Source organism: Bombina bombina, chromosome 3 (genome assembly GCF_027579735.1).
Source record: "Bombina bombina isolate aBomBom1 chromosome 3, aBomBom1.pri, whole genome shotgun sequence".
Lineage (NCBI taxonomy): Eukaryota > Metazoa > Chordata > Amphibia > Anura > Bombinatoridae > Bombina > Bombina bombina.
In genome coordinates this window covers 807,660,795-807,681,954 of record NC_069501.1, presented here as the reverse complement: position 1 = coordinate 807,681,954, position 21,160 = coordinate 807,660,795, and the positions used below count along the sequence as shown (strand labels likewise).

At 39.4% G+C, this 21,160-nt stretch overlaps 1 protein-coding gene across 2 annotated transcripts in view; it reads right to left on the bottom strand.

Annotated features, from left to right (window-relative positions):
* The window catches only part of RGN (regucalcin), a 35,534-nt gene that overhangs the window by 7,317 nt on the left and 7,057 nt on the right, over positions 1-21,160 (bottom strand). For both annotated transcript variants that reach the window (XM_053707742.1, XM_053707743.1), the window contains exons 2-4: positions 16,490-16,656; positions 2,602-2,784; positions 1,162-1,377 (exon numbers count right to left, since the gene is read on the bottom strand). In XM_053707742.1, the coding sequence (XP_053563717.1) occupies positions 1,162-1,377; positions 2,602-2,784; positions 16,490-16,652 (562 nt within the window). In that variant the 5' untranslated portion in view covers positions 16,653-16,656. The remainder of the gene's footprint in view (positions 1-1,161; positions 1,378-2,601; positions 2,785-16,489; positions 16,657-21,160) is intronic.

The window sequence follows — 21,160 nt, the reverse complement described above, 5'->3', positions numbered from 1 at the left end:
TTTCACCACTATGAAAGAAATTAATTTATCAGACAAGCAAACTTTTGTTTTTATGCAAATACCTAATGTCCAAACACTACAAGAAGGACTTTCCTACCAAAAAAAAATTAAGAAGTGAGTGGAATATGTGACCACTTACTTGACTAGCACCCACTCTACTTTGCTTACCAGCTTCAGAAGAAAACTGTTCCCAGTAGAAAGCCCATCTAGTGCAATAGGCGTGACAGCAAAGGATCTAAATGTGAAGTATATCGACACAACAGAAAGAGGGACCGGTCCCAGCGACACCTGTGGTAGGCTTGTGACTAACTCCTCACTCGGAGTGATTATGTCACTACCCAATACTTCAATCTCCCCTCTGTCCTAAGTAGCAGCTCTCTGAGGGGAAAAATGGGCCTCAAATCGGTCTGAGGTCTCAACAAAGAAACTGGAGCACCTTAGTTCTTCATCTTCCTACTGTGGAAGAGATAATACTGGAATACCAGTGATGTGGGAGGGTTTAAGTGCTATAGGAGTTTTGTGAATCTTTGCCTCCTCCTAGTGGCAATGAGTGAAATTCCCAGAAGTAATGACTTTTGGAATGTCAGCAACTTTATGAACAAAAAAAAATTGCACTTACAGAAATGTAATGAACTGACTTGTGGCAAAGGTGGCATCATATGACAGTGCCATGTGTAAATCCACTGAGCTTTTCACTACAACCAATTGTACTGCAAATGTTTGCTACAGAGATTTCATGGCTATGTGCTGGATTTTATGCACCTGTTAGCAATGGGTGTGGCTGAAACACATTCACTCAATAATTTGTAGGGATTTTAACATACTTTCAGCATGTAGTGTATGTGTTTAACTCTTTAAAAGGAATGAAACACATATTGTTACAGCTCTTTTAGTGATTAACAAATTAGAGCAAGTAATTTTATTACTATAATGACCCTTTTACTTGACACAGAGCTTTATGTTTTTAAATCAAGCAAAACATTGAGGGAAATTAGCAGAAGATACATAATGTTTCACTGCAGTGCTGTTGATAAGAAGCTGTACTCAGGAAGCTGATTTGTATACAGAGTAGTTATAAAACCCACATTATGTTAAACAGTTAGCAGAAAATAATAGTGAAGCAATTCTAAAAAGCAAACAAATGATAACATAATTACTTACAAGATTTTCCTGTGTTTATGTCATAGTCTAATGCATCCACAGTATAGGAAAGGCTGTCAATGTAATAGAGGGTTTTGTGATCCAGGGACCAGTCTAAGCCATTAGAGATGTCCACCTTGTCAAAGTGTTTCACTACTGAACGGTCGGGATAGAGAGTGTACAGTGAGCCCTGTTGCCTCTCTACAACAGCAGGTCTGATCTCCTGGGACATGGTGCCTGTGGAAGCAGAATGAAATAGTGACTCCACCAGAATGGGTTAATGACGTATTTATTGTAATACAAATCAAAAGCCAATTTTAAGGGACATTCTAGTTAAAATTAAACTTTCATGATTCAGATAGGGCATGTAATTTTAAACAACTTTCCAATTTATTTTTATCATCAAATTTGCTTTGTCCTCTTGGTATTTTTTGTTGATAGCTAAACCTAGGAAGGTTCATATGCTAATTGCTAAGCCTTTGAAGGCCACCTCTTATCTCACAGCTAGATAGCGCTAGTTAATGTGTGCCATATAGATAACATTGTGCTCACTCCCGTGGAGTTATTTATCAGCCAGCATTGATTGGCAAAAATGTAAGTCTGTCAAAAGAACTGAGATAAGGGGCAGTCTACTGAGGCTTAGATACAAGATAATTACAGAAGTAAAAAGTATATTAATATAACATTGCTGGTTATGCAAAACTGGGGAATGAGTAATAAAGGGATTATCTTTCTTTTTAAACAATACAAATTCTGGAGTACACTGTGCCTTTAAAAATTAAAGCAGCAGAACTGAATAGTTTATACTTGAAGTTGTAATATGTTAACAAATCTTCAGCTGCCATTTTGTCACTAATCTTATGTCTGTGACCTCTGTAAGAGTTTTTTTCATGAAAATGTTTGAAACTTTTAAAAGAGCTGATTCCACATTTTTCCTGACTTTGCAAACAAAACACTTCTGCTTTTCTAAATTATGTTTATTCAGATTTCAAAGACATTCATACCAAGAACTCACAGAGTTAGACATGTGATTTCCCATATATAACTAATGTAAGCAATATCGATCAGGCATATATTTATATATATTTATCCCTTCTTACATAACCTCCCTTTCTTTCATCCCTCCTTGACTTCGATCCCAATCTATTCTATTATTCATTCATGCACACTACTTACCTTCTAACCTTTACATACACAACACACTCATTCATGCACATTCTCTTTCTTAAGCTATTCATTCACATGTAAGTTACTTGCCTATTATCTTTCATTCACACACATAGCCCTGTTCAATGTCTCATAGGCATTGATTGTCACATATTTACACACTTTCCTTCTTTTCTGGTTCCTTCGCACACAATCCATTTACTCCCTGACTCCTCATATTACTGATGACTCTCAGTGACAAGGCTGGTGATGATCTGGCTGCTTATATTATGAAATCAAGAGGTCAGAGTGTACCTGCAAGAAATCTTCCTACTGGGTCAACCTTTCCATCATTAAATCGGTTATTGGGTTTGTCTTCATCAACATGGGCAAGTGTAGTTACTGACTGGTCCTCCCAATTCAGAGCTCCAAACCTGGTACCAAGGGCAACAACATAACCACCTGACTTCCGTAATGCTACAGAGCCAACAGGTGCATCTGCAAGAACAAGAATAATAATGCATGTTCATATATAATTTATACTTACCAATAAATATATTTACTCACAATCAAAATAGAACCATAGTAAAGAGTTGACTGTCTTTTTGGTGTATGTAAATACCAACCAGAAGTCATTCTGTATATACTACTCATCTAGGTGAATTAGTTTACATACTACAAAGCAGGGTCCAAATAGGAGACCGCTGGAATGCCCCTGATTACAACAATGCTTACTGAAAAGATCACTCCCAATGACTGATGTACACTTATTTGACTGTAATTAAATATAAAAGAACGTGAATAATAGATAGGTAACTTATCAAAATCTCAACCGCCTGACATTAGGTTAAATTACACTGGGCTACACTAAGGGCTTTCATTACTTTTTTTGGAACTCTATTTTTTTTGATAAATTACACTGATAATATGATCTGCGTACTGACTTTAGCCAAGTCGTATTGTCACCAAAGTCAATCTTTATGCTACACAAAGTGTACATTTATATCTTTCTATGTAACATACAAATAAATTAGCATATGTGACTGATTTATCAAATAAATAATTTGCTTGTTGATTACTAACCTTCCTAATCACAGTTATCGATTTCCAATTTGCTGCCTACTCCAATAAAAAATAAAATAAAATATATATATATATCACACATACTGTGCCAGTTAGTACACTCTGCTGCGTCATATTTTGTGAAATATTAATATTGCAGAAGCCATATGTATGTGTGCACATAGGTGACTGTGGGTCCTTATGAATGTCTGTGACCTGGGGGAGGGGCCTTTATGGATTCTTGCACCGGGGCCCTGGAGTTTCTAGTTACGCCTCTGTGTATAGCTAAGAAATATATGTTATGGATAGCTAACATATCTCATATCTCAAATTAGGATGTTTAAAGTGATACTAAAACCACATTTTTTCCTTTAATGATTCAGGTAAAGCTTGCAATTGTAAGCAACTTCTAATTTACTCCTATTATCATTTTTTCTTTGTTCTCTTGCTATATTTATTTAAAAAGCAGGAATATAAAGTTTTAGGAGCCGGCCCATTTTTGGTTGAGAACCTGGGTTATGCTTGCTTATTGGTTTGCTAAATGTAGCTACCAATAAGCAAGCGCTATCCAGGGTTCTGAACCTAAAATAGTCTGGCTTCTAAGCTTTACATAAAATCCCAGATGGGATAGAATCTCTGGAGCACTTGGAATAGCTAAGCTGTCATTTTCATAGGGATATACCTCAACTAATTTTAACAAAATTGGTGCCTGTAGGGGTTAAACTCTGGTGTTCTGACAAGGGGCTCAGACTGAGGCCCCCATGGTGTGGGTTTTATAGCTTCCTGGCTCCACACAAAAGCAGAACGGCTAAATATCAATGTCTTCACAAGCCCTCATCAATATAAGGCCTTATCATACCATACTTTAGGCTCCAAAAAATAGAGGTAAGTAGTGACCACTGGGGCCCCAAAGCTCTGGCTGGCTTGTTTTGAGGTGTAGTCACCATAGGGATAAAACGCCATCCTCTGCATCTCTTGGAATGCAGCATGATAGTTATCAAGTAGGCAGCTCCTTAAAAATATATGTAATAGTCTACATGGTGCGCTTATGTAGCAGGCGTATGAGCAAAGTAGTACAGCGCACCTTTGGCACTGAGCAACAGCAGCAACCCGAGGGTGAATAGCCAGGTGGGGTATGGAGAGAGGCCCAACCTCAGGTTTTGCTCTATTGTAGAAGAAGATATTTTATAGAATAAAGTAGAAAGCTGGAGCAGCACATAACAATGTAGCATGGCCGCCGCCTGAAAGTCCCTCCAAAAAGAAAAAAATTGAATATATAAAATGATGTCTTTGTGTTCAATAAGGTGCAAGGAAAGAGATAGAAGTGTCAGCTAAGAGGTAAATTAACCCCTTAATGACCGGACCATTTTTCAATTTTCTTACCCTTAATGACAATGGCTATTTTTACATTTCTGCGGTGTTTGTGTTTAGCTGTAATTTTCCTCTTACTCATTTACTGTACCCACACATATTATATACCGTTTTTCTCGCCATTAAATGGACTTTCTAAAGATACCATTATTTTCATCATATCTTATAATTTACTATAAAAAAAAATGATAAAATATGAGGAAAAAATGGAAAAAAACACATTTTTTCTAACTTTGACCCCAAAAATCTGTTACACATCTACGACCACTAAAAAACACCCATGCTAAATAGTTTCTAAATTTTGTCCTGAGTTTAGAAATACCCAATGTTTACATGATCTTTGCTTTTTTTGCAAGTTATAGGGCACTAAATAAAAGTAGCACTTTGCTATTTCCAAACCACTTTTTTTCAAAATTAGCGCTAGTTACATTGGAACACTGATATCTGTCAGGAATCCCTGAATATCCCCTGACATGTATATATATTTTTTTAGAAGACAACCCAAAGTATTGATTTATGCCCATTTTGGTATATTTCATGCCACCATTTCACTGCCAAATGCGAGCAAATAAAAAAAAATCGTTCACTTTCTCCTGTTAAGTGTAGTCAGTCCACGGGTCATCCATTACTTATGGAATATTTCTCTTCCTAACAGGAAACTGCAAGAGAATTACCCAGCAGAGCTTGCTATATAGCTCCTCCCCTCACCTATCATAGTCAGTCATTCTCTTGCAGCCTAACTAGTAGGAAGCTGTGAGAGATCTGTGGTGTTTTTTTTTTTTTAACTTAGTTTATTTCTGGGATTCTATTCAAATCTATTTGTGGTTCCCAAAAAAGAGGGAACCTTCAGACCAATCTTGGACTTAAAAATCCTAAACAAATTTCTAAGAGTTCCATCATTCAAAATGGAAACTATTTGAACCATCCTTCCCATGATCCAAGAGGGTCAGTACATGACCACGGTGGACTTAAAGGATGCTTACCTTCACATACCGATTCACAAGGATCACTTCTGGCGGTACTAAGACCACGAGGCATAGCGGTGACTCTGTACCTAGACGACATTCTGATACAAGCGTCAAGTTTTCAAACTGCCAAGTCTCATACAGAGATAGTTCTGGCATTTCTGAGGTCGCATGGGTGGAAGGTGAACGTGGAAAAGAGTTCTCTATTACCACTTACAAGAGTTCCCTTTCTAGGGACTCTTATAGATTCTGTAGAGATGAAAATTTACCTGACAGAGGCCAGGTTATTAAAACTTCTAAATGCTTGACGTGTCCTTCACTCCATTCCACACCCGTCAGTAGCTCAGTGCATGGAAGTAATCGGCTTAATGGTAGCGGCAATGGACATAGTACCATTTGCGCGCCTGCATCTCAGACCGCTGCAATTGTGCATGCTAAGTCAGTGGAACGGGGATTACTCAGATTTGTCCCCCCTACTAAATCTGGATCAAAGGACCAGAGATTCTCTTCTATGGTGGCTCTCTCGGCCACATCTGTCCAAGGGGATGACCTTTCGCAGGCCAGATTGGACGATTGTAACAACAGACGCCAGCCTTCTAGGCTGGGGAGCAGTCTGGAATTCCCTGAAAGCTCAGGGATTATGGACTCAGGAGGAGAAACTCCTCCCAATAAATATTCTGGAGGTAAGAGCAATATTCAATGCTCTCCTAGCTTGGCCTCAGTTAGCAACTCTGAGGTTCATCAGATTTCAGTCGGACAACATCACGACTGTGGCTTACATCAACCATCAAGCGGGAACCAGAAGTTCCCTAGCGAGGTTGGAAGTCTCAAAGATAATTCGCTGGGCAGAGTCTCACTCTTGCCACCTGTCAGCGATCTACATCCCAGGCGTGGAGAACTGGGAGGCGGATTTTCTAAGTCGCCAGACTTTTCATCCGGGAGAGTGGGAGCTCCATCCGAAGGTCTTTGCTCAACTGATTCGTCGTTGGGGCAAACCAGATCTGGATCTCATGGCGTCTCGTCAGAACGCCAAGCTTCCTTGTTACGGATCCAGGTCCAGGGACCCGGGAGCGGTGCTGATAGATGCTCTGACAGCCCCTTGGGTCTTCAACATGGCTTATGTGTTTCCACCATTCCCAATGCTTCCTCGTTTGATTGCCAAGATCAAACAGGAGAGAGCTTCGGTGATTCTGATAGCGCCTGCGTGGCCACGCAGGACCTGGTATGCAGACCTAGTGGACATGTCGTCCTGTCCACCGTGGTCTCTGCCTCTGAGACAGGACCTTCTAATTCAGGGTCCTTTCAAACATCCAAATCTAATTTCTCTGAGGCTGACTGCATGGAGATTGAACGCTTGACTCTATCAAAGCGTGGTTTCTCGGAGGCGGTTATTGATACCTTAATACAGGCTAGGAAGCCTGTTACCAGAAAAATTTACCATAAAATATGGCGTACATATTTACGTTGGTGCGAATCCAAGAGTTACTCATGGAGTAAGGTTAGGATTCCTAGGATATTGTCCTTTCTACAAGAGGGTTTAGAAAAGGGCTTATCTACTAGTTTGTTAAAGGGACAGATTTCTGCTCTGTCTATTCTTCTACACAAACGTCTGGCTGAAGTTCCAGACGTTCAGGCTTTCTGTCAGGCTTTAACTAGGATTAAGCTTGTGTTTAAGTCTGTTGCTCCGCCGTGGAGCTTAAACTTAGTTCTTAATGTTCTTCAAGGCGTTCCATTTGAACCCCTTCATTCCATTGATATCAAGTTGTTATCTTGGAAAGTTCTGTTTTTGATGGCTATTTCCTCGGCTCGAAGAGTCTCTGAGTTATCTGCCTTACATTGTGATTCTCCTTATCTGATTTTTCATTCAGACAAGGTAGTCCTGCGTACTAAACCTGGGTTCTTACCTAAGGTAGTTACTAACAGGAATATCAATCAAGAGATTGTTGTTCCATCTCTGTGTCCTAACCCTTCTTCAAAGAAGGAACGACTACTGCATAATCTGGACGTAGTCCGTGCCCTGAAATTCTATTTGCAGGCAACTAAGGATTTTCGTCAAACTTCTTCCCTGTTTGTCATTTACTCTGGACAGAGGAGAGGTCAAAAGGCTTCGGCTACCTCTCTCTCTTTTTGGCTTCGTAGCATAATACGCTTAGCCTATGAGACTGCTGGACAGCAGCCTCCTGAAAGGATTACAGCTCATTCTACTAGAGCTGTGGCTTCCACCTGGGCCTTTAAAAATGAGGCCTCTGTTGAACAGATTTGCAAGGCTGCGACTTGGTCTTCGCTTCACACTTTTTCAAAATTTTACAAATTTGACACTTTTGCTTCGTCGGAGGCTATTTTTGGGAGAAAGGTACTTCAGGCAGTGGTTCCTTCTGTTTAATGTTCCTGCCTTGTCCCTCCCTTCATCCGTGTACTTTAGCTTTGGTATTGGTATTCCATAAGTAATGGATGACCCGTGGACTGACTACACTTAACAGGAGAAAACATAATTTATGCTTACCTGATAAATTCCTTTCTCCTGTAGTGTAGTCAGTCCACGGCCCGCCCTGTTTTTACGGCAGGTCTAAATTTTAATTAAACTCCAGTCACCACTGTACCCTATGGTTCCTCCTTTCTCGTCTGCTTTGGTCGAATGACTGACTATGATAGGTGAGGGGAGGAGCTATATAGCAAGCTCTGCTGGGTAATTCTCTTGCAGTTTCCTGTTAGGAAGAGAAATATTCCATAAGTAATGGATGACCCGTGGACTGACTACACTACAGGAGAAAGGAATTTATCAGGTAAGCATAAATTATGTTTTTTCAAAAATTTTGTCACAAACTTTAGGTTTCTCACTGAAATTATTTACAAACAGTTTGTGCAATTATGGCACAAATGGTTGTAAATGCTTCTCTGGGATCCTCTTTGTTCAGAAATAGCAGACATATATGGCTTTGGCATTGCTTTTTGGTAATTAGAAGGCCACTAAATGCCGCTGTGCACCACACGTGTATTATGCCCAGCAGTGAAGGGGTTAATTAGGGAGCTTGTAGAGACCTTGAAGGGTTAATTTTAGCTTTAGTGTAGTGTAGTAGACAACCCAAAGTATTGATCTAGGCCCATTTTGGTATATTTCATGCCACCATTTCACCGCCAAATGCGAGCAAATAAAAAAAAAAGTTAAATTTTTCACAATTTTAGGTTTCTCACTGAAATTATTTACAAACAGCTTGTGCAATTATGTCACAAATGGTTGTAAATGCTTCTCTGGGATCTCCTTTGTTCAGAAATAGCAGACATATATGGCTTTGGCGTTGCTTTTTGGCAATTAGGAGGCCACTAAATGCTGCTGCGCACCACACTTGTATTATGCCCAGCAGTTAAGGGGTTAATTAGGTAGCTTGTAGAGACCTTGCAGGGTTAATTTTAGCTTTAGTGTAGAGATCAGCCTCCCACCTGACACATCCCACCCCCTGATCCCTCCCAAACAGCTCTCTTCCCTCCCCCACCCCACAATTGTTCCCGCCATCTTAAGTACTGGCAGAAAGTCTGCCAGTACTAAAATAAAAGGTGTTTTTTTTTTTGTTTTTGTTTTTTTTATTATTCATCTGTGATGGACCCCTGCCTTAGCCCCCAACCTCCCTGATCCCCCCCAAACAGCTCTCTAACCCTCCCAACCTACCTATTTGCCACCATCTTGGGTACTGGCAGCTGTCTGCCAGTACCCAGTTTTTCCCAAAAAAGCAAGGTTGATTTTTTTTGTTTTTATTTTCTTAAATAGCAGTTTTCTGTAGTGTAGCTGCCCCCCCACCTAACCCCATCCCCCTACCTTAGCAGATCGTATTATTTTTTTAAAAAAAAAACGTTTTCTGCCCCCCTCTCTCTTCTCATTAGTCATTGGTGGCAGTGGTTGCTGCGCGCGCGCGCACACACACACACATGCACGCGCGCGCGCCCGCAGGCCCCCCTCCGCACGCTCCCTGCATCCGGCGTGCACATAGCACTTGAAGGAACCGGATGCCGGGGAGCGATGGGCCGCCCACCCGCCTCCCTTGTAAGCGACCACCCACCCACCAACGGCACCATCGCTACCGGTGCAGAGAGGGCCACAGAGTGGCTCTCTCTGCATCGGATGCTTTTTAAAGGGTATTGCAGGATGCCTCAATATCGAGGCATCACTGCAATACCCTGAGAGCTGCTGGAAGCGATTGCGATCGCTTCCAGCACTCTTAGACAACTGACGTACCAGGTACGTCCATTGTCATTAACTGTCAGTTTTTGCTGGACGTACCTGGTACGTCAGTTGTCATTAAGGGGTTTATGAATTTTCAGAAGGGAAAGATCTGATCCTTGGCTTCAGGAATAAAAGGGTACATTCCATTTGAGGAACAAACTCAGACATTCAAGATACAGCATAAACATCACATGACGTAATCTGCTTTTATTCAGTAAAGCGTATTTAACAAATAACACAAGTCCTCCTCCTAGTGGAATATAATTTCGCTTTAGACTTCTTCACATAAAGAGCAGATACCGTGCGACCCTCTGTCTCCTAAGACTTGATTAGGGCAGTAAGCGGAATTCTCCTGGCCTGAAAACAGTTCAGATGCCCTTATCTGCCCTAGGAAAGAGACACAATCTTTGTAGTTGAAGAGGACTCAGAGTAATTGTACAATAATCGTACTGTTGACATTACAACTGTCAGGAATGTTGAGAACCCTGGTATGAGCACCAAACCAGTATTGACACACTGCTTATATGTTAAAGGGACATTCTGGTCAAAATTTAAATGCACATAGATTAATAACATCTTTGAATAGAAACATCTTTCCAATATACATGTATTGACAAAAATGCTTCTAGTAAAAGGTATCACTATTTTAGTGCTAGCATTTTTCTCTGCACGTGCATGTGAAGCATAGCTAGATATTCTCAGTGCAGCTGCTCTGAGCACCAGTGGGACTTGTATCATGTCAGCAATTAACAAATTAAGTTATTACCAGATGATACAAGCACCTTAGGTTCTCTTAGTAAGGGCTTTGTTTAAAATGCTGGTGCACGGTGCATACAGTACTTATACACTTTTGAAACAGCTATAGCTTTTATTAGAAGCATTTTTGCTAACACATGTATATTACAAAAATGCTTCTTTTAAAAAGTAAAACACATCCATGTGGATTCCAATTTTGGCTGGAATGTCCATTTAAAATGCTACTTAACTAGCATTGACACTTAACTTCTACATTGTCCATCCTACCTACAATGCTGCAACACACCACTTGCTGAAGTAGCACACAGTACTTTATTAAAATAACTAATGTGTCAGCAAAAGTATAGATGCAGCTAAAATAAAACCTGCTGGAAAAAAAACGTCTTAGAAGTCTTACTCAATCAGTTCACTGAGCAACGGGGTAACTACAAAGGGAGACCCCCTGAGAATAAGCTACAATCAGTGCCTCTTAGTGCCCCTTAGAATTATCACAGTACAAACACTACATCAGCACAGCAGTGTTCCAAAGGGCACCAGGCAGACATGATGGCGGTCAGGGAGTGTGCATGTGTGTGTGTGTGTGTGTCAGGGAGTGTGCATGTGTGTGTGTGTGTCAGGGAGTGTGCATGTGTGTGCATGTGTGTGTGTGTCAGGGAGTGTGCATGTGTGTGTGTGTGTCAGGGAGTGTGCATGTGTGTGCATGTGTGTGTGTGTCAGGGAGTGTGCATGTGTGTGTGTGTCAGGGAGTGATAATTTGCATACAAAGAGAGAAGCGCTCTACCAGGAACGAACAACAGCTCAGTGGCTTGTTCTATGGCGATTTACCACCCGGAAGCAGCCTCTTTTAGACCAGTGTGCTTTTCGCAGAAGAAAACTTTCCTGAAGTATATCAGTCTGATCCTGCCAAGTAAGGTCAGTCCAGCCCCGAAATACCAGGCAATTCTCCTCTGAACAAGGAACATGACAACCCCAGACGATCGTTTCGGCCTCCTATGGGCTGCGTCAGTGAGGTGCAGCCACATATCTCTAAGCACACTGGGCAAGGAGTCCACGTCTGGTTTGCCCCATCACCCATAGGGAGACTTCCCCAGGGTCATAATAATTTGCATACAAAGAGAGAAGCGCTCTACCAGGTCATGGAGTGTGCATGTGTGTGTGTCAGGGAGTGTGTGTGTGTGTGTGTGTCAGGGAGTGTGCATGTGTGTGTGTGTGTGTGTGTGTCAGGGAGTGTGCATGTGTGTGTGTGTCAGGGAGTGTGCATGTGTGTGTGTGTCAGGGAGTGATAATTTGCATACAAAGAGAGAAGCGCTCTACCAGGAACGAACAACAGCTCAGTGGCTTGTTCTATGGCGATTTACCACCCGGAAGCAGCCTCTTTTAGACCAGTGTGCTTTTCGCAGAAGAAAACTTTCCTGAAGTATATCAGTCTGATCCTGCCAAGTAAGGTCAGTCCAGCCCCGAAATACCAGGCAATTCTCCTCTGAACAAGGAACATGACAACCCCAGACGATCGTTTCGGCCTCCTATGGGCTGCGTCAGTGAGGTGCAGCCACATATCTCTAAGCACACTGGGCAAGGAGTCCACGTCTGGTTTGCCCCATCACCCATAGGGAGACTTCCCCAGGGTCATAATAATTTGCATACAAAGAGAGAAGCGCTCTACCAGGTCATGGAGTGTGCATGTGTGTGTGTCAGGGAGTGTGTGTGTGTGTGTGTGTCAGGGAGTGTGCATGTGTGTGTGTGTGTGTGTGTGTCAGGGAGTGTGCATGTGTGTGTGTGTGTCAGGGAGTGTGCATGTGTGTGTGTTTGTCAGGGAGTGTGCATGTGTGTGTGTGTGTCAGGGAGTGTGCATGTGTGTATGTGTGTGTGTGTCAGGGAGTGTGCATGTGTGTGTGTCATGGAGTGTGCGTGTGTGTGTGTGTCAGGGAGTGTGCATGTGTGTGTGTGTGTCAGGGAGTGTGCATATGTGTGTGTGTGTCAGGGAGTGTGCATGTGTGTGTGTGTGTGTCAGGGAGTGTGCATGTGTGTGTGTGTGTCAGGGAGTGTGCATGTGTGTGTGTCATGGAGTGTGCATGTGTGTGTGTCAGGGAGTGTGTGTGTGTCAGGGAGTGTGCATGTGTGTGTCAGGCGTGTGACACCCTCTTTCTTCCTCTGTATTAAAATACAAGTACTTCAGGATGCAGCAGAGCTATAGTCTAGTCTAGCTATCTCCAAATTAATAAAACGTAATGAAGCTTCCAGGGAGGGCAGGAGTATATGCAACAAGGGAGAACATTCTTGAAGGTTTCTGGGAGTTTCCTACCCAGCCCTGAATATTGTGCTGCGAGAGGAAAAGACATAGCACAAAAATTGTAACTCCTCTAATATAGCAGCATGCATATAGAATAGTTCTATCCTGCACATTCTAGAAATATAACTTTTTAACAAATGTGGAGTTAAGCAACTGAAAGGTACATCATAAAATAATGCATAAAGCAAAAAAGCTTAGATTGGTGTTTTTTAGTGTTCCTGAAATACAATCATCATTAAAAACAATATATAGTAAAGAAAGCTTGTGGTATAATCATAACCTTATTGTAGATGCTTTTTGTATTGTGGTTCTGGGTAGGAATTATGCAATGATTTTTGTCTGTGTAGGGGGAATATTTGTTATGAGTCATAAGGAAAACCTGTTAAGTGGACTGTTGCAGGGTTCTGTCCTTGCATTGGCAGTCACGTGTCAGTGTTTGCAGATGATATAAAGTAAGGTAACACAGTCTGAACAAGAAGTTACTTTTCTACAGAGGGATTTGAATAAAGCTGGAGACTGGACAAGCAAATGGCAGATGACAAAATTTAGATAAATGGTTAAGCCTATTAGCAGCAAAAAGAAACATTCAACTTATACTCTAAATAGGCTCGAGTTAGGGATATCATTAAGGTCTCGATGATCAAAGGATCTCTGAGTCGGACAAGAAATGCTCTATTGCGTCATGCCCCTCTCGCAATGTTCTTGTTAGGTGAAATGGTCTAAAATAGTGGGCATGCTCTCGTCATAAAAACCACTTGAGGTGTGGCTTCCATTGGCATAGGCCTTGTTACATTGAAATTAATGCAAATGTCAGACATATTTTCAAAAGATGTTTGCATAACATATAATGTGTGTTTTATTACTATTTGTCAAATAATCGATATAAAAAAACAACCAAAGTAAATAGCGCATCATTTTTAAAAATGCTGATCTCACTAAAGAAAAAGTGGTGAGACGTGTGGATGTTCACGTTTATTCGTGTAAATAGTTTTGAACATACAAGCAAAACTTAATTATAATACAAGTGACGGCCATAAAACTCTCATTGAATGCCTATATTGTCATAGTGTGTTGTCATGAGCAGTGTCTATGTGCTAAGTTCCAGTTTACCCAAGATATGTGGTTTTGGTTGTTAGGTTATTGTTATCTGTAGTGAACCTGGCAATCAGAATGGAACTAACAAAGACATTTGCCATAGTTCACCACTAAAGATTACACTGGTTTAGAATATATACCTTTGTAGCTTATGTAATGTAAATAAATAATAATATCATGATATATCATTGGGCCCTTAATGAGTAGGACATGAGAGTTATTGCATATAACAGACTTAGAAACTAAAATGCTATGTCCGTAAGAAGTTGCAATGGCCAGTAAGGTACTGTTATGCATAAAAAGGATATAGATTTACACAATGAAAATATAATCTTGCCTCTTTATAAATCAATGGTAAGCCCCCATATTAAATATAGGGTGGCACAATTGGCAAGGGGGATGGAAGATTTGAGTTATGAAGAAAGGCTGGGAAAGTTCCAATTAGTAACAGAATTATGTGAGAGGTTGAATTTTATGGACGTTAGTCTTTTTTAACCTACATTAGTGTGCGACCAGTATGTCTCATGTTAGGATACGAGGAATAAGTATTATAATGCAATGCAGGATGCTACAAGATTATAGACAGCAAGTAAGATGGTGTAGTGAGTATAGGATGGATATGTGGTCATTATAAAATGTAGGAAATCCAATGGAATCCAGTTGTTTTCCAGAACAGGATATGATATAGAAAACACACTCAAAGGTAATAGAGGGATATTTAATACAGCAGATTTGCCCCACTTGACAAAATTATCTTCAAGCCAAAACGTCTTAACTCCAATATATTTTAAAGGGACACTGAACCCAATTTTTTTCTTATGAGATTCAGATAGAGCATGCAATTTTAAGCAACTTTCTAATTTACTCCCATTATCAATTTTTCTTTGTTCTCTTGCTATCTTTATTTGAAAAAGGCATCTAAGCTTTTTATTTGGTTCAGTACTTTGGACAGCACTTTTTTATGGGTGGATGAATTTATCCACCAATCAGCAAGAACAACCCAGGTTGTTCACCAAAAATGGGCCGGCATCTAAACTTACATTCTTGCATTTCAAATAAAGATACCAAGAGAATGAAGAAAATTTGATAATAGGAGTAAATTAGAAAGTTGCTTAAAATGTCATGCTTTATTTGAATCACGAAAAATAAAAAAATTTGGGTTCAGTGTCCCTTTAAGCTATATCTAGGGATGGGCGAATGTGTAAATTTCCGAATTTCGAATGTAGAACGAATGTTATTACCGAAATTCGAATTCTAAATTCGAATGTCGATAACGAATATTCTTAAAAATTAGAAAATCGAATGTTATTTACAGTTTTCGAATGTCACTTTCGAATTCGAATGTTTAGAATGATATCGAATGTCCACATTCGAAATTTCGAATTTAATATTCTATTTAACAAATACTATTCAGAAGTTCAATAGTTCATGTGGTAGGGCGGGAATCTAGTAAATTGATACATAAATAGATACAAATATATCATTTCGAATGTTTCCATATAGAATATTGCATAATTCGAATATTACATTTAAAGAAAGCATTAGAAATACTATTACAAACATATAAATTCGAATTTTTCGAATTCGAATATAAATTCAAATTTTTTGAATTTCGAATATTGCATAATTCGAATATTACATTTAAAGAAAAAGCATTAGAAATACTATTACAATCTAAATTCAAATTTTGCGAATTCGAATACACGTATTGCATAATTCGAATATTACATTTAAAGAAAAAGCATTAGAAATACTATTACAATCTAAATTCGAATTTTTCGAATTCGAATATTGCATAATTCGAATATTAAATTTAAAGAAAAAGCATTAGAAATACTATTACAATCTAAATTCGAATTTTTCGAATTCGAATACACGTATTGCATAATTCGAATATTACATTTAAAGAAAAAGCATTAGAAATACTATTACAATCTAAATTTGAATTTTTCGAATTCGAATATTGCATAATTCGAATATTACATTTAAAGAAAAAACATTAGAAATACTATTACAATCTAAATTCGAATTTTTCGAATTCGAATACACGTATTGCATAATTCGAATATTACATTTAAAGAAAAAGCATTAGAAATACTATTACAATCTAAATTCAAATTTTTCGAAAAGAATATTTTCGAATGTAATCGTAAAATTCGAATGTTAGAATGTTATGTAAACATTCGAAATTCGATACGAACGAATGTGTAAAAATTTGTGCCGTTTTTCAAATGATGCGAAACATTCGCCCATCCCTAGCTATATCCAATCAATAGACAATTTACTTTCTTCTATACTGTAAGCCATATCTTTCATTGTTAGCATAGCACAAATTCAGTCATTATTATTGTATATATGTATGAAAATGTTGCCTTTAGGGGAAAATAAAAAGGTCTAGAAAAAGACTGAAATTGCGTCCTAAGACAATGCCTGGCGGGGTTGACTCACCCACAGATACACCTTGCACTTTATTAGTACTGGGGTTCCACCTGCAAACCTTCTGTCCGGTGATATCCACATACAGCAGAGTGCCTTCCTTTTCTTCCCATATTGGGGACTCTCCAATTCTGTATGTGTCTCTGACAACCAACTCAATCTTAATGGAAGACATGATCCTGTGGTGAAGGATAGGTAAAGTGTTAATACTCTTAGAGCAGAAACAGTCAGTTTATGAGGTTAGTGGTTTTGTTACTCACACACACATATACTACCTGTGTTATTGAACAATCACAGATACAGAAGACCCTCTAATATTCTGTCTTGTACATCTATCGTTATGCATTTACTGATGAAAGAGGATTATTCCTGAATAATAGCTGCATTGCAGCCTTTAGGGACATAAGGTTGCACAGCCTTTGGTTTTGTGTATATGTTCTCATTTCCCCAAGGGCTCAAAGAGTAGGGTAGTAGGGCTTTAAGTAGATACAAATAGGCTGAGAGTGAGATAGACAAGGGATCCCGAAACGATCGTCTGGGGTTGTTGCTTCCCTTGTTCAGAGAAGAATTGCCTGGTATTTCGGTGCTGGACTGTCATTGGGCAGGGTCAGACTGATATGCTTCAAAATATTTTTTCTCTGTGAAGGGGCATAGTGTGCAAAAAGAACTGGCACCCTGAGGAATTTAATAAAAATGAACATGCATGGAAGTTATTCCAGCTTCTGTTCTATCTCATGGAGTGCTGTTCTCTCTCTTTCAATTTCATGCAAATTATTCTTGGGTCACCCTAAGAGTAATGGGGAAACCAGACGTGGACTCCATGCACACTTGCTCTTAGAGAGATACAACTGCACCTCACTGACGAGGCCAATAGGAGGCCGAAACGATCGTCTGGGGTTGTTGCTTCCCTTGTTCAGAGAAGAATTGCCTGGTATTTTGGCGCTGGACTGTCATTGGGCAGGGTCAGACTGATATGCTTCAGGATATTTTTTCTCTGTGAAGGGGCATAGTGTGCAAAAAGAACTGGCACCCTGAGGAATTTAATAAAAATGAACATGCATGGAAGTTATTCCAGCTTCTGTTCTATCTCATGGAGTGCTGTTCTCTCTCAATCCTATTTATGTTTTCTAAAAATACAAACGTTATGTAGATTCGGAGGCCTAAATTAGTGTTGACAAAGTACATAATTTTGGCTTCATAAATTATTTTTTCTTTAATAACAAATCATAGCACTATAACATCAATATAATAATGCTCCAAAATAAATAAAATGACCTGACATCTAATAAAAATCTGACCCCACCATTGGTCTCAATGTTCCAATCTGAGGAGACTTTACTGGTTTAAAATGTGATAAACCATGTAAGAAGTCAATAAGCTGTAAACATAAAGCCACATAATAACATAAGAGATGAGACTTTTCTCATTTTAGATAATCCCTATACTGACCTTATTGGCAAGATAACATTTTGTAATACATTGTGGTCCTAAAGTAGTAGCAGTAAAGTTCACTTGAAAATGTCAACTAATTATCACTGATGACTGTGCCTTAAAGGGACAGTCAACACCAGAATTGTTGTTGTTTAAAAAGATAGATAATCCCTTTATCACCCATTCCCCAGTTTTGCATAACCAACACTGTTATATTAATGCACTTTTTACTTCTGTGACTAACTTGTATCTAAGCATCTTCTGACCGCCCCTAATCACATGACTTTTAGTTATTATCTATTGACTTGCATTTTAGCCATTTAGTGCAGTGTCTGCCACTAGCCACGGGCGTGTTCACAATGCTATCTATATGGTCTACAAGAGCTAGCTCTCCCCTGCTGTGAAAAGTAAATAAACTAGAGGCGGCCTTCAAGGGCTTAGAAATTATCATCTGTGCCTTCCTAGGTTTGCTTTCAACTAGAATACCAAGAGAACAAAGCAAAATTGTTGATAAAAGTAAATTGGACAGTTGTTTTTTTTGGACTTGACTGTCCCTTTAATTTCAAATGATTTTTTTCCTTTTATTTGATTCTGACCTGTAACATACAGACCAATTGATTGGCATGATGTCTGTTAACATAATTACATTTCTAAATTTTATTAAAGGGACACTGAACCCAATTTTTTTCTTTCGTGATTCAGATAAAGCATGCAATTTTAAGCAACTTTCTAATTTACTCCTATTATCAAATTTTCTTCATTCTCTTTATTTGAAAAGCAAGAATGTAAGTTTAAATGCCGGCCCATTTTTGGTGAACAACCTGGGTTGTCCTTGCTAATTGGACAGTACCAATAAACAAGTGCTGTCCATAGTCTGAACCAAAAATTGACTGGCTCCTTAGCTTATATGCCTTCTTTTTCAAATAAGGATAGCAAGAGAACGAAGAAAATTTGCTTACAGGAATAAATTAGAAAGTTGCTTAAAACTGCATGCTCTATCTGAATCACAAAAGAAAAAAAATGTGGGTTCAGTGTCCCTTTAAATATGTTTCATTTTGTATACAGCTCATTTATATTGATTAAAGTGACAGTCAACATTATGGTATATTCATTGTATCCAGCGACTGGAATTATGAATTAGCCAGGTGGTGGCATTGCAATATTAAAATATTTTCTGTTTTTACTAATGATTTAATGGGTGGTAAGTAAAATCACCCTGGTGTTGTGCCCATTAAATAGGTTTTAGGGAGAACACTGATTTATTTATAGCAGTTATGTATTGAAAATTGTATATAAGTTAAGGTAATAGAGTCACAAAATCCAGTGCTGCATGCGCGACCCATCATATAATGTTGTGCGCCAAAGTAGGGAGCGGTATCATATCTACTTGCTCTGATTGCTGTGTGCGGGATCTATAAATAAATCAGTAGCTCCATTAGAGGACCAACCTGTGATCGGATAGAGGTGCTATACTGCTACAATATTATACGTTTTTAACGTTAAAGGGATACGAAACCCAAAAATGTTCTCTTTTGTGATTCAGACAGAGCATACCATTAAAAAAAAGGTTTCCTCTTTCTATTAACAACTTTGCTTTGTTCCCATGATATTTTTTGTTGAACAGATTATAGGTAGGCATCTGGAGCACTACACGGCAGAAAAAAAAATTATGCTTACCTGATAAATTTATTTCTCTTGTGGTGTATCCAGTCCATGGATTCATCCATTACTTGTGGGATATTCTCCTTCCCAACAGGAAGCTGCAAGAGGATCACCCACAGCAGAGCTGTCTATATAGCTCCTCCCCTAACTGCCACCTCCAGTCATTCGACCGAAGACAAGGAAGAGAAAGAAGAAACTATAGGGTGTAGTGGTGACTGTAGTTTAAAAATAAAAAACACCTGCCTTAAAATGACAGGGCGGGCCGTGGACTGGATACACCACAAGAGAAATAAATTTATCAGGTAAGCATAAATTTTGTTTTCTCTTGTAAGGTGTATCCAGTCCACGGATTCATCCATTACTTGTGGGATACCAATACCAAAGCTATAGGACACGGATGATGGGAGGGACAAGGCAGGCGCTTAAACGGAAGGCACCACTGCCTGTAAGACCTTTCTCCCAAAGATAGCCTCCGAAGAAGCAAAAGTATCAAATCTGTAGAATTTAGAAAAAGTATGAAGCGAAGACCAAGTCGCCGCCTTACAAATCTGTTCAACAGAAGCCTCATTTTTAAAAGCCCATGTGGAAGCCACCGCTCTAGTGGAATGAGCTGTAATTCTTTCAGGAGGCTGCTGGCCAGCAGTCTCATAAGCTAAGTGGATTATACTTCTTAACCAAAAAGAAAGAGAAGTTGCTGAAGCCTTTTGGCCTCTCCTCTGTCCAGAGTAGACAACAAACAATGCAGATGTTTGACGAAAATCCTTAGTAGCTTGTAAATAACACTTTAAAGCATGAACCACATCAAGATTGTGTAATAGACGTTCCTTCTTTGAAGAAGGATTAGGACACAGTGACGGAACAACAATCTCCTGATTGATATTCTTACTAGATACCACCTTAGGAAGAAACCCAGGTTTGGTACGCAAAACTATCTTATCTGCATGGAAGATCAGATAAGGGGAATCACACTGTAAGGCAGATAACTCTGAAACTCTTCGAGCCGAAGAAATAGCTACCAAAAACAGAACTTTCCAAGATAAAAGCTTGATATCTATGGAATGCAGAGGTTCAAACGGAACCCCTTGAAGAACTTTAAGAACTAAATTTAAACTCCATGGCGGAGCAACAGGTTTAAACACAGGCTTGATTCTAACTAAAGCCTGACAAAACGCCTGAACGTCTGGAACATCCGCCAGACACTTGTGCAAAAGAATAGAGAGAGCAGAAATCTGTCCCTTTAAGGAACTAGCTGACAATCCCTTCTCCAATCCTTCTTGGAGAAAGGATAATATCCTAGGAATCCTGACTTTACTCCATGAGTAACCCTTGGATTCACACCAATGAAGATATTTACACCATATCTTATGATAGATTTTCCTGGTGACAGGCTTTCGAGCCTGAATTAAGGTATCAATGACCGACTCGGAGAAACCACGTTTTGATAAAATCAAGCGTTCAATCTCCAAGCAGTCAGACGCAGAGAAATTAGATTTGGATGGTTGAAAGGACCCTGAAGTAGAAGGTCCTGCCTCAGCGGCAGAGTCCATGGTGGAAGGGATGACATGTCCACCAGATCTGCATACCAAGTCC